At 48.4% G+C, this 12,743-nt stretch overlaps 1 protein-coding gene across 1 annotated transcript in view; it reads right to left on the bottom strand.

The window, feature by feature from the left end:
* Positions 1-578: 578 nt before the first annotated feature.
* Btbd1 (BTB (POZ) domain containing 1) overlaps positions 579-12,743 on the bottom strand; it is a 21,520-nt gene continuing 9,355 nt past the window's right edge. The window contains exons 3-9 of the mRNA XM_013011853.1: positions 11,365-11,521; positions 9,443-9,548; positions 6,387-6,584; positions 5,600-5,792; positions 3,461-3,548; positions 1,355-1,501; positions 579-795 (exon numbers count right to left, since the gene is read on the bottom strand). Coding sequence (XP_012867307.1) covers positions 637-795; positions 1,355-1,501; positions 3,461-3,548; positions 5,600-5,792; positions 6,387-6,584; positions 9,443-9,548; positions 11,365-11,521 — 1,048 coding nt within the window. The 3' untranslated portion in view covers positions 579-636. The remainder of the gene's footprint in view (positions 796-1,354; positions 1,502-3,460; positions 3,549-5,599; positions 5,793-6,386; positions 6,585-9,442; positions 9,549-11,364; positions 11,522-12,743) is intronic.

The raw sequence follows: 12,743 nt of genomic DNA, 5'->3' as shown, positions 1-12,743 counted from the left end.
GAGGTCCTCTTTTATATCACATTATTGTGACTATACAAACTCACTTACATCTACAAAACTGTGCTATGTAATAATACGTCGCTAGGCTATTATGAAACATCCTTACCTGTAAGCGCACTGGACATTTTTAATGCATTGGGCATTTATTAGACCTATGTTTAGGGTTGTTTCAAATGCTAACAACCAGGTGTTTCAAAACCCAAAAAATAAAGTCCATTTTAACTTTCCGAAATTAGTTAATAAGAATTCTGTAGGAATACTGACCCATCTTGCTAACCTTTAAAATAGTTAAAACAATTTTTTTAAAACTCTGCTATATAAACCAAATTATCTTTCAATTTCAAAACCATTGAAAGACCATGAGTCAGCTGATCTATGAAATTATTCAAGATAAGGCTGAACTATCTGTGCTTTTCTTTATACAATTAACCCCAGTTCTCTTTCCCCCTATGGTATAAGAAAATGAAAATTCTGCTTTCAAATCATGCAGAGATTTAAATAAGCACTTTTCTACTTCCTCTAAGAAACTAAAATGTTTCTTATCCTACAATTATAAATAGTCATGACACTCATACTAGTTTTTTTGTGGTGGGTTATTTATGCTTTTGAGATGAGCATGTATGGTACCACTTAGCACTATGTATAAAATATTATTTCTGGTATCTGCCCATCTTCGATGGAGGTCCCATTGTTATTGCCAGGGGAACTGAAGAAGAAGAAAACAGTCTTGTTCGCAGCAGGTGTCTCGTGCACCACTTTCTTCAATCCTTTTGTGCCGTAGTGAGAGTCTGGACCCTACACAAGAAGGAAAGGCTCCTTAGCAATTTCACACAGGAGAACGTAGAGTTGCAGCAACTGAACTGCTAGTCTACTATGTTCACTAGGTCAAGTTGAGGTGCTCGAACTCAGGACCAGGGTGCTGTCCCTGAGCTCTTTTGCTCAAGGCTAGTGCTCTAGCACTCTGGCTTTTTGGGTGGCTAATTGGAGTTAAGAGTCTCACAGATGTTCCTGCCTGGGCTGGCTTTGAACCGCAGTCCTCCAATCTCAGTCTCCTGAGATTATAAAACTCTTAAGTACTTATTTACGATAAATGAAGATCTAGCTAACACGCTTATTGACAAGAGAAAAACACCAGACTGCAGAGCTCCACCGCTGGAGAGCCGTGGCATGCCTCAGCTCAGCTCTATCAACCCCAACTTTCCAACACACTTCTGAGGAAGACCTTTCTTCTTAGCACAGTGGTGGTGAGCAGCAATGCTACCTAAAATCAGCAGAATACATAGGCTCCCCATTTTAAAGAACAGCTATTCTGTCTGTGCCTGTCAGCTTCTGGAACATTCCGAGTGGCACTTACTTTGAGTGTTGCACAGGCGGTGTAGCACACGTTGGGCAGGATCTCTATAGGTTCTTTGAACATGACCCTGAAGGTGTTAGCAGTCCCATCACAACTAAATCCGGTGTCATTTTGTCCCAGGGTTTGTTTCTTTTCATATTCAATGATCTGTAATTTTTAAGAGAAGTTACACATAGGTTAATCAAAGTTTTGTAGAAAATAATACAAAGCACTAGCAGTTTGCTCAACAGACTAATAGGTTCTCTGGCGTATTTTCTCTACATATCTCTCATCCCCAAAGATGGCTTTAAGCAAGCCATCACAATGGCTGCCACCTCGCAGTGAGGATGGGAACTGTGTCAGGAGAGAGGGCTCCCGTCAAAAACAAGCAGCGTGGTATGTGGATTTTAGAAGTCTGAGGAAAACGAACAAACTTTACTCCTTGCTAGCTGTGTCCTCTCCCTGGACAACTCCCTTTACAGTCCCTGTACATCAACATCAGAGTGTTTTTCTAAGATGGGAAAGATCTTCAAGGCAGCATCATGTCAGCAAATGTTCCACTCTGTGCCAGGAACATCGGGTATGAGCAGACAGGTAGGGTGCCAAGTGAACCCAGCAGGTGCACCGAGGGAACCGTGCAGAAAGCTAAGTGGCCCAACCGAGGGAAACCTGCTGATCCGTGGGAGGGACCTCGGAGTGTCCTGAGGACAGTAGTAAAAGCTCCTATGTCACTTAGCAAGTGCCAGGAGGGCTTCCATGTTGTGGGGAGGCCAAGTATGCAGAGGCCGATGACAAACCTGCCTTTCTGCATGCATTACATCAAACCAAGATGAACTCACAGGTGAAGCCTGAGTGCCACAGGCTGGAAGCCCCCTAGGGCTGCAGTCTCCATTCTGAGCACAGGTGCATTTGTGAACACGGAGCCATGGGTGCGCCAGTTAAGTGTGCATATTTACATACACAAATCAGTAAAAGCCAAACTAAAACATGAATGCAAGTGGCCCGGAGCAGTCAAGAGATACAGGATCTGGCTGTGGCAGATCTTTCAATTCTGGGGAAACAAATCTTTACTTTGCCTTGTCGGAAGGTTACTGTGAGACTCAGATGATAAAACAGACTGTGGCAGCAGACTGCCACGCACCTTCCCTGTGTCTCAACTGGCCCCCACAAAGTTATGCCGTGGGTGCCAGCATCATGTTGGCAGGTGAACCCAGCGCAGCCTAGGAGGTGGTACTGAGGCCCGAGAGTATAGTGGAGGAGCAGAGGGCACGCCTGGACACCTCCCAAGTCCTGAGCGACCCGCAGGGCAACACGCAAGCACACGTGTGCACGCAAGCACACACACAGACACCGAGGCTCGCTCACTCATCTCCTGGAAAGGTACTGAGATGGAAACCTCTGAAAAACGCCAGAGCCATCACCCCTAACGGGTCCTGCCAGCTTGTGCACACTCAGTGCCAGGCCGGGGGTCTGCTCAGACACTCCAAGTGGTGGGAAGCAATGAGAAGAGCGGGCGGAAGGGCGCTGAAGTGCTGATGGGGCCCCGGGGTGCCAGGGCGCTGAGGTGCTGATGGGCCGGGGTGCCAGGGCTCTGTCATGCACCCAGAGTTGTCAGGGTGCCAGGGCTCTGAGGTGCTGATGGGGCCGGGGTGCCAGGGCTCTGTCATGCACCCAGAGTTTTCAGGGTGGAAGGGCGCTGAGGTGCTGATGGGGCCGGGGTGCCAGGGCTCTGTCATGCACCCAGAGTTTTCAGGGCGGAAGGGCGCTGAGGTGCTGATGGGGCCGGGATGCCAGGGCGCTGAGGTGCTGATGGGGCCGGGGTGCCAGGGCGCTGAGGTGCTGATGAGGCCGGGGTGCCAGGGCTCTGTCACATACCCAGAGTTGTCAGGGTGGAAGGACACTGAGGGGTGCTGATGGGGCCGGGGTGCCAAGGCTCTGTCACATACCCAGAGTTGTCAGGGTCGAAGGACACTGAGGGGTGCTGATGGGGCCGGGGTGCCAGGGCTCTGTCATGCACCCAGTTTTCTGAGGCCAAAACTAAAATCTCTAAGTGTACAAGGCTGCGAATTGGTTAGTTGGACAATCACTGGAATGTGGACATCTCCCTGCTGCTGAATTCATCTGTACCTGTATGTTCACTTGGTAATCCGTGGGACCATGAATCGACCCATACAAGCCAAACCCGACCACAGAGATTCTTCTGTTTACTGTGAACCTGAGAGAGAAGCTACATATTAAAAACTCCACACAGATTTATATTCTGGAGGTTTATAATTCTTCAAGTTATCTGGAACATCCAAGTTTACTCTCAAAAAGGAAAAATACCACAAATCAGGTACCCTTGGCAACATCACCTTGTCTGTATATAAAAAAAAAAAAAAAAAAAAAAAACTTATGCTGGGCACCGGTGGCTCACACCTGTAGTCCTAGCTACTCTCAGGAGGCTAAGATCTGAGGATCGTGGTTCAAAGCCAGCCTGGGCAGGAAAGTCTGCAAAAAAACCGGAAGTGGCGCTGTGGTTCAAGTGGTAGAGCGCTAGCCTTGAGCTGAAGAACTGAGGGACAGCGCCCAGGCCCAGAGTTCAGGCCCCACAACCGGACTCCCCGCCCCCCAAAAAAAACAAGACTAGGGGACATGGCTCAAGGGGTAGATCGCTTGCTTAATATACTCAAGGCCCTGGGTTCAATACCCAGTGGGGGACCACCCCCAAAAAAGACTGAAGACTGTCTGTGGAGGCCCATCGTGTTAGGCTGGCAGGGAGATAATGGCCAGGGTGATTTCTACATGCCCTGGCTGGCCTAATGCAACACTGGGATGAGCGCCAACTACGAACACTGGTAGCGGGAGCCGGGAGCGGGACCAGGCCATACACCCGGATGTGAATACAGCTTTTCTAACTATACTAGTGACAAAGTCCGGCCACGACAAAGGGCGGGCCTCCTGCTCCACACAGAGGAGAGTTTTGATGCATGATTTTAGCAGAGTCAGGGTTTAATGGCCAGGATTTTAATTTTATTTTTAGGAATCATTTACAAAACTAGTTGAATTTTAAAAGCTTCTTGTTAAAGTTGCATCTGAAGACCAATGACAGAGTAAAGCTAGCTAACCATCCAGGCTGAGGATCTTCAGTGCTACAATTACTACACTGAACTTGGCCTAGGGGCTGCCCCTCAGCTCTTCAACTCAAAGAGCGTCACTTCTGGCTTTTTCTGCTTATGTGGTGCTGAGGATTTGAACCCAGAGCCTCATGAATGCAAGGCAAGCAGTCTACCACTGAGCCACCTTCCCAGCCCCCATAGTTTTCTAATTTCTCCATCCACTTCCTTCCTTCCTCTCCTAAGAGTTCTTTTGATATCCATTTTCTAGCTACGTGTACTGAATGCTAAAAGTCCTTTACTTCTACTCTATTTACTTAAAGCAGTTAAATACCATCTTTTCCTACATGTGCAGCTTTGGCCTCATTACAAATGCAAAGTCTACAAACGCATTTTAACCCAAACCAAACTCTTCATTTCTAGTTTTAAACTAATGTTTGATATAGGCTTGATATATGGAAACTGGTAATGATTCTTTTTACCTTTAATCTGAAGATTAATTCCTCAGCAGGATTATATGCATAATTTTGGGGGGGGGTTCAATCCATTCAGAGCTTTCGAAAATGTAAACTGAGCCTGGGTGGTGTGGCTCATCCGTGTCATCCTAGCTACTCAGGAGGCTGAGATCTGAGGATCTGGCCACTCAAAGCCAGTCTAAGCGTCCACAAGATTCCATCTCCAGTTAGCCATCAAACTGCTAACTCAAGGTGCAGCTCATGTAGTAGAGCAGCAGCCACGAGTGAGCAAGCGAGTACTAGCGCCAGACCCCCAAAGCGTGCTGAGCCCCCACCGGGCAGTAGCTACTCAAACACAAACAGCACATTAGGCTTAGTCAAATTAAATTAATTAAATACTAGCCTTATGCCTCTAAAGATAATGCCTGAAGCCATCGGCGGCGGTGACCCAAAGTCTGATAGCCAAGTGAACCCAGGGGTTCAAAACCAGGTTAGGCAAACTAGTCAGTGAGACCCCGTCTCACAAACAAGCCAGACATGGTGGTTTGTGGTCTGAGGCGAGGCGGCGAGATCACGGCTCACGAGGTAGAGTGCCTGCCTAGCAAGTGCAAAGCCTCTGGTTCAAACTCCAGTACCGAGGGGGGATTAAAGTCTAAATTGCACAGGCCCCCCCCCACACCCCCGCCCCTCCCACACACGGTCCCCCGGCAGGCCACCTGATCCGGTCGCTGGTCCCGCTGTAGCCCCAGCGGCTCTCCACCTGCTGGAACCTGCTGACACAGCACTCCTTGCCACGCAGGCAGCAGCGGGGGCGGTCCACGTAGCCCACGCGGGGCTTTGGGTTCACGGTGAAGTGGAGGAAGAGCGTTACCACCTCCCGGTCCGACAGGATCCCAGACTGAGCGGGGCCTGAGGGACAGACACAGAATCAAATCCCAGCCAGAAAAACCACCCAACGAAAGTACTATCAGGACACCTGCCTACCACGCGCAAAATCCTAGGTTCAAACCCAAGCACAGAAAAAACAAAACACAAAAACCAGCAACCAAAACCAAAACAAAATATTTCCATGTGTGTGAAGTGCTCTGAGGAAAAATATATGTGTGTATCTAGACATATGCATACATACACACACACACAAACGTTATTCTTAAGTCTCAAAAAGTCACAAGAACTAACCAAACAATCCCCACAAATTATATTCAAAAAGGAATCAAATTTAAAGGAAAAAATGCAGAAAATTAATAAAATTGAAGACTTATTTTGATAATGGCTTTTAATAAAGCCAGAAATTGGTTCTTGGGGGGGAAAAACAACATTCCTGACGTTTGATGACATCAATTTCAAGGGGAGAATTTACAGTCAAACCTGTCACAAACTAGCCATAAAAATACTAAAAAAAAAAAAAAAAGTTAAATTATGGATTCAGTCTGGTGATATACAGGAGGGACAGTTGCAGACAGTCTCAGCCTCCGCCCGTAACGCAGACTGGAGGGGGCTCACCCGCTGCAAACTCCTCAATCGTCATCAGAGGGAAACGGATCAAGGACAGTGCTTTTCCTAGGACTTTCTGTTTGTTGGCGAAAGTCACAGGCAACTGCTGTCTTTGACATTCTGCTTCTGCCCAGCGCACAACAGCTCCAAAAAGTCGGCTTTCTCGAATACTGAGTGTGTCTCTTTCTAGAACTGCACACAGTGTGTCTGTAGGGAAAAAATAAAAATCAATTAGGAATACTTTGCTCTTAAAGCAACATTCATAGACGTGTGTGTATTAAGTGTCAGTGAAAAGCAGGATAGGTGTTATACTGGAAAATACTAAGCTCCACACCATTTTCTTAAAAAAAAAAAAATTAGTGTACTGGTTAACATTCAAACGTATCACTTGCTATACCCAAAGGCTTAGGTATAGAATCCCTTTATACACTTATGCAAACTTTTATATGTTCATGGCACATACTTCGCAAACTCAAGTCTCTGCAATATGATAAAATGAGCCACCAAAAAGGCTCCACATGAATCAAGTAAGTGGCCAAGGGCAAAGATTACAACTCACTCAGCTGGTGGTGTGCGCTGACACGCTCGTCCTCAGAGCTTACCTGACTGCCCGTGACACTGGACCGAAGCAGGCGCGTCAGCGTGTGCTCACAGCACAGGCCACACAGGAACGCGCACACAAGCTCCCAAACCGCCAAGACATGTGGACGGGGGAGGAACCCAATAGATACCCAGCAAAAGAGCTTTCCAGAATGCTCCTGGAGGAAGACGTGCACACCAACACCAAAGCCGTGCGGCACACAGGAGTGGCGCTGCAGAAAAGAGTTGGGCAGGCGAGGGGGGGAGAGCTGCAGAGCGGAGTCCAACAGGGACAGTGGCTGTGCTGAGGAGACTACAGGGGAGTCAGAGCGGAGGCCAGAGGGGACAGGAAGCTAGCCGCACGGCCAGCAGAAGTGAAACGGGCAGAGGAGAACTCCTCTGCAGGAGAGCTGGGGGAGGGGGTGGGTCAGGTCAGCTGAGATGAACACAGGCACTGTGGATGCGCCAGAACAAAGCGGCAAACTACTATCTAACGGGCATTTTCCATCCAGTGGGAAAAAACGACTTTCAATCTACATGTTTCTACTGTTTGCTAATAACCTAAGTGAACACAAGCACAGTACATTTACAGAATGAGTGTCACAGTAAGAAATTACAGCTCAGAGCCTAATAAGGGTCCCAAAACATGGAAGACTATGCTTTATAGACACGATATGATCTTGGGTCTTAACTAGATTTTAATTTTAGTTCTACTCTGTAATCTCAGCTACATGGAAGGCCAGTAATTCCAGACATTTGGACTGTAGGTGGATGTAAGAACAGGATCCAAATAAAAATGTTAAGTAAGTGGATGCCAGTGGCTCAGGCCTGTCATCCTAGCTAGTTGGAAGGCCAAGAATGGAAGGTTAGTGGTTCAAGACCACCTTGGGTAGAGTAGTTCAAAAGATCCTTTCTTAACCCATAGCTGGGCATAGCAGCACACCTGTCATCCCAGTTATGGTAAAAAGCCTCAAGCAGGTGCATCAGAGTTCAGGGTGGGCCTTACAGGTGGCATGTGTCTGCTCAGCAATAACAAGGACCTGATTCAAACGCTGCCCTGGCAAAAAAAAAAAAAAAAAAAGTTCTTAACCGACAACTGGTTACATAAGTCTAAGGCCCACAAGGTAAGAACTATAAAGATTTAAAACTGCCGGGCACGGTGGCTCACGCCTGTCATCCTAGCTACTTAGGAGGCTGAGATCTGAGGATCACGATTCAAAGCCAGCCCGGGCAGAAAAGTCCGTGAAACTCTTATCTCCAATAAACCACTCAAAAACCAGAAGTGGCACTGTGGCTCAAGCAATAGAGCGCTCGCCTTGAGCTGAAGAGCACAGGGATGGTGCCCAGGCCCAGAGTTCAAGCCCCATGACCGACCAAAAAAGGATTTAAAACCACAGGCTTAGTTGGCTCCTGCCTGTAATCCTGGCTACTCAGAGGCAGAGATCTGAGGATCGAGGCTCCAGGCCTGCCCAGGTAGACCAATCTTTGAGACTCTTTATCTCCAGTTAACAGGTAGAAAGAACTGGATGTGTGGCCCACGTGGCAGACACCAGCCACAAGCAAAAAAGCCACGAGCTTAAAGCCCTGAGTTCAAACCCTGGTACCAGAAAAAAAAAAAAAAAAAGAACCAGAGGCCTGGACTGGTGTTCTCTCCTTCTACGGGACACACAAGCTGCCAAGACCGCTGGTGCCCCTCCTTCCCCTTGCGGCAGTCACTGCCCTCTCCCCTTCACTGTTCAAATACTGACCCGTTCTCTTCTCCCCACTCGTGCTGGGAATCAAGGCATGACGGGAAAGCATTCTACCACTGGCCACACACCAGCCTAAACACTGTCCATTCTCTGGTATCAGAGTATCCTCCATCAAGATTTTCCTAACAGTATCTAGGCACTGGTGACTCACACCTGCTAGCTACTCAGAAGGCAAAGATCTAAGAACCATGGTTCAAAGCCAGCCCAGGCAGAAAAGTCCATGAGACTTTCATCTCCAATAAACGACCAGAAAACAGGAAGTGGTGCTGTGGCTCAAGTGGTAGGCGCTGGCCTTGAGCTGAAGAGCTGAGGGACAGCCCCAGGCCCAGAGTTCAAGCCCCACAACTGACAAAAAGAAAAAAAAAAAGAAACCCTTCCTAACACTACCCCAGCGAGACGTAATTATGTTTTTCTGGAGCTGCAGTCATTTTCTATCTGGCCTATAGAAGGGAAAAGTCACATGTAGCTGACATCTCATTCACTGGGGTCACAGTCTATTTGTTTGATGCTGGGGAATGTCAGCGTTGTAAATCGTCTGTTCATATATGTTCTCCTTTGATTCTCCAACAACACCCACACTGTGAGCACTCCATAGACTGTAAATGAAAGCACTAACTCTCGGAGGTAGACTTCTGTCCCTTGGAAGCTCCTGTTTACACACATGCCTTGTCTCCGACGGGCGGGCAGGGAGAGCAGGCTGTACTTACAGTGGGGAGCTCAGCTCCTGGGACTCACCTATATCAATGTCAGTGAACCCCTCTGCACTGAGTGCGTCCACCGTGCTCTTGTCTATGGTGTCTAGACAGAGACTAGCAAGCTGAGGTTCATCAAATAATCGAGCCTAAACACATAAAGACACAGTTATCTTACTTTCATAGTTACTTCAGAGTTGACGCTATAAATTGGTTTGTAATATACTAACACCTATTTATAATTAGATCTATAACTCATTCTACAACTAGAACATGAAAAAGGGAAAAATATAAATTCCTCACTGAGATCCCAGATTCACACTAGTATTACTAATCCTGTTATTCATGTGTGCACTATTTCTTACACATTGGAGTCTGATCTTCAACAAACTGTAGGTAGGAGAGACATCATCCAGTGTGCACGTGAAGTTGACAGGTGCACTGCCCTGCCTGCAGTCCCAGTCCCCCAGTCTCCACCCCTTCAGTACTGCTTCATGGGTGTGCTCCCCGGCGTCGGGCCCATCCTTGGGCTTCTGTTAGTGAAGGGGATTGAAGCAAGGGCCTGGGCTGCTGGGCTGGCCCTCTACAACCAAGCCAGGCCACCACCCCTTCAGTACTGCTTCATGGGCGTCGGGTCCATCCTTGGGCTTCTGTTAGTGAAGGGGATTGAACCAAGGGCCTGAGGTTGCTGGGCTGGCCCTCTACAACCAAGCCAGGCCACCAGCCCCTTCTGCAAAGGGCTGTTTTCAGATCTGGAGTCTCACTTGTGACGCTGGGCTGGCCTGAGCAGGGTGCCACCCACTCCTGCGCCCCGACGTGGCTGCGAAGACTGGTGCCGTCCTGTGCAGTCTTTTTATGCCACCACCACTCCCCCCCCCCCCCCCCCAGGTCTGGCCTCAAACTGGGACCCCCCCCCCCACCTCCCAATCATCTGCAATTACAGGCGCAAGCCACGGAGCTGAGTCTGTGCTTCCACGTCTTCACGGTCATAGTGAGCCAGCCTGCCTTTTACTCTAAACAGCTCCCTACACTTCATAACACGTTCCTAAGGACTGAATACACAGACAATGCATTTTGCTACACTATTAGCTTAGTGTCTGACATATAATTATGCAATAATGTCCAAGGTATCTTCTTTTCTTTATAACTACAAATATTCAGTTAGAGAAGATTGTTTTTTTTCACATTTTCTATATGATTGCATGAACACTGAACTAGGAAGGTGAGCTCTGGGCCCTGGTTTCATCCTGCTGTGAGAGTTTAGACAGCTCATTATCAACCTAGGTTTTCATTTTCCCATCTGTAAAATGAGACTTGAACTAGAAGTCTTTAGCAATCATTTTCTATACTAAAATTCAAGGGAATTACATTTGTTTTGCTTGAAACAGGTCTCCCTGTGTGGCTGCCCACGCGGGTCTTTAACGGACTCAGGTGACCCTCAGCCTGACAGGTGCTGGTACTGCAGGTGCCCACTACACCAGAATTTAAGAACAATATGTACAGCATCCTACAGTTGAGTCAAGTATGAAATCCTGGCAGTTAGCAAATGCTAAATAATGTGTTAAAAAATGGTGTCTCCACGGGTATTTCCAGTTTGTTAAAAATCAGCATAGTTTACACATCTACAGTATGCACTGTACAGCCAGAAATGAAAAAGGATCATAGTCGGCAACCTACAGTAAGCATTCTCAACTAAGAATGAAAAAAGGCTGAAAACGTGGGAAACTTCACAGAACAACTCTCTCATTATAAAAGAACCCGGAACCCACCCCAGCTCCACTATCTGGGTATCCACAACTCTGCCTTGCGTTGACTTGCACTTCCACTGAAAATCGTCTGTTCTGACATGCTTTCCCGAGCATATTGTAAGAATGGCTCCACACACATTAGGTGTCTCCACTGAGCCGCGTGAGCAACATGAAGGCGTTGTCTGCCCTAAGATGCTTGGTGAGAAACTCCACTCACCTGCGTGAGCAACATGAAGGCGTTGTCTGCCCTAAGATGCTTGGTGAGAAACTCCACGCAGTGCGCTTCCAAGGCTGGGACGGCGTACTTCTTCGCAGTGTAAAGCGTAGTCATCACTGTTTCTGGGCCAATCTGAACTTCATCTGAATACAGAAATCTGGAAGGCAATTGGAAATTTGCAGAGACTTCAGCAAGCAATCTATCAGAGTCAAGCCTTGGAGAATTATTTTAAGATAACAAACTGAAAAACAGTCTGAAATTTGCATCAGATCTGGCAGCCTGTGAGACATGTGTGCTGGTCACTCCACTCTTACTCTTTCCTTAGAAGGAGTGTCCCATTTTACAGAGAAAGCTAAAGTTAAATATCACGATGAACAACAAAGAAAGCCCACCTAGTTTGAGAATGATTAAAACATGTCATAATGCTAACAGAAGTAGCCATTAGGCAGTAATACATAACTAATCTTTTGAGAAGTACTCCAATAAATCATGGCTGCCAGGATGTATGCTTACATAGATTTGTTCTGGCATGAATCTGAGCTTGGTGACTCCCTGCAACCAATCTAAAGTGGCGGGGTAATAGTGTTGTTTGAGGCCCAACTTTAAGGATGCCAAGAAACACCTGCTTTTCTGTTGAGACTGCTTCTCTCTGCTGAGGAGACCGCTAGAAAGGGCATGTGAGGGGATCAGAGGACAGGTTAGGAGATCTCCTGATGGCTGCAGCCCAGATGCTATCGGTCCGAGGGCTCTGAACAAACAGACCACCCGGAGACACTGGTCCACCCACACCTGGGGGAGGGGGAGGGCAACTGGGGCTGGTGAGGCCTTTGGTGTAGGAGTGATCTGTTCTGTGGAGTCTGAGCCTGTGGCCAGCGGCCTTGGCCTGTAGGGGAGGCAACGGTGTGGAGGGCAAGAGGAGGAGGTGAGGAGGGCAGGAGGAGGTGAGACGGGCAGGAGGAGGAGGTGAGGAGGAGGAGGTGAGAAGGAGGAGGTGAGGAGGGCAGGAGGAGGAGGTGAGGCGGGCAGGAGGAGGTGAGACGGGCAGGAGGAGGAGATGAGGAGGAGGAGGTGAGAAGGAGGAGGTGAGGAGGGCAGGAGGAGGAGGTGAGGAGGGCGGGGCAGGAGGAGGAAGAGGTGAGGAGGAGGAGGTGAGGAGGGCAGGAGGAGGTGAGGAGGGCAGGAGGAGGAGGTGAGGAGGAGGAGGGGAGGAGGTGAGGAGGAGGAGGTGAGGAGGGCAGGAGGAGGAGGTGTAGAGGGCAGGAGGAGGAGGTGAGGAGGGAGGGGCAAGAAGAGGTGAGAAGGGCAGGAGAAGGAGGTGAGGAGGAGGGGCAGGAGGAGGAGGTGAGGAGGGCAGGAGGAGGAGGTGAGGAGGGCGGGGC

This window comes from Dipodomys ordii, unplaced genomic scaffold, assembly GCF_000151885.1.
Source record: "Dipodomys ordii isolate 6190 unplaced genomic scaffold, Dord_2.0 Scaffold15, whole genome shotgun sequence".
Taxonomy (NCBI): Eukaryota; Metazoa; Chordata; class Mammalia; order Rodentia; family Heteromyidae; genus Dipodomys; species Dipodomys ordii.
Note: the sequence above shows the minus strand (reverse complement) of the source record. Positions and strands in the feature narration are given on the sequence as shown.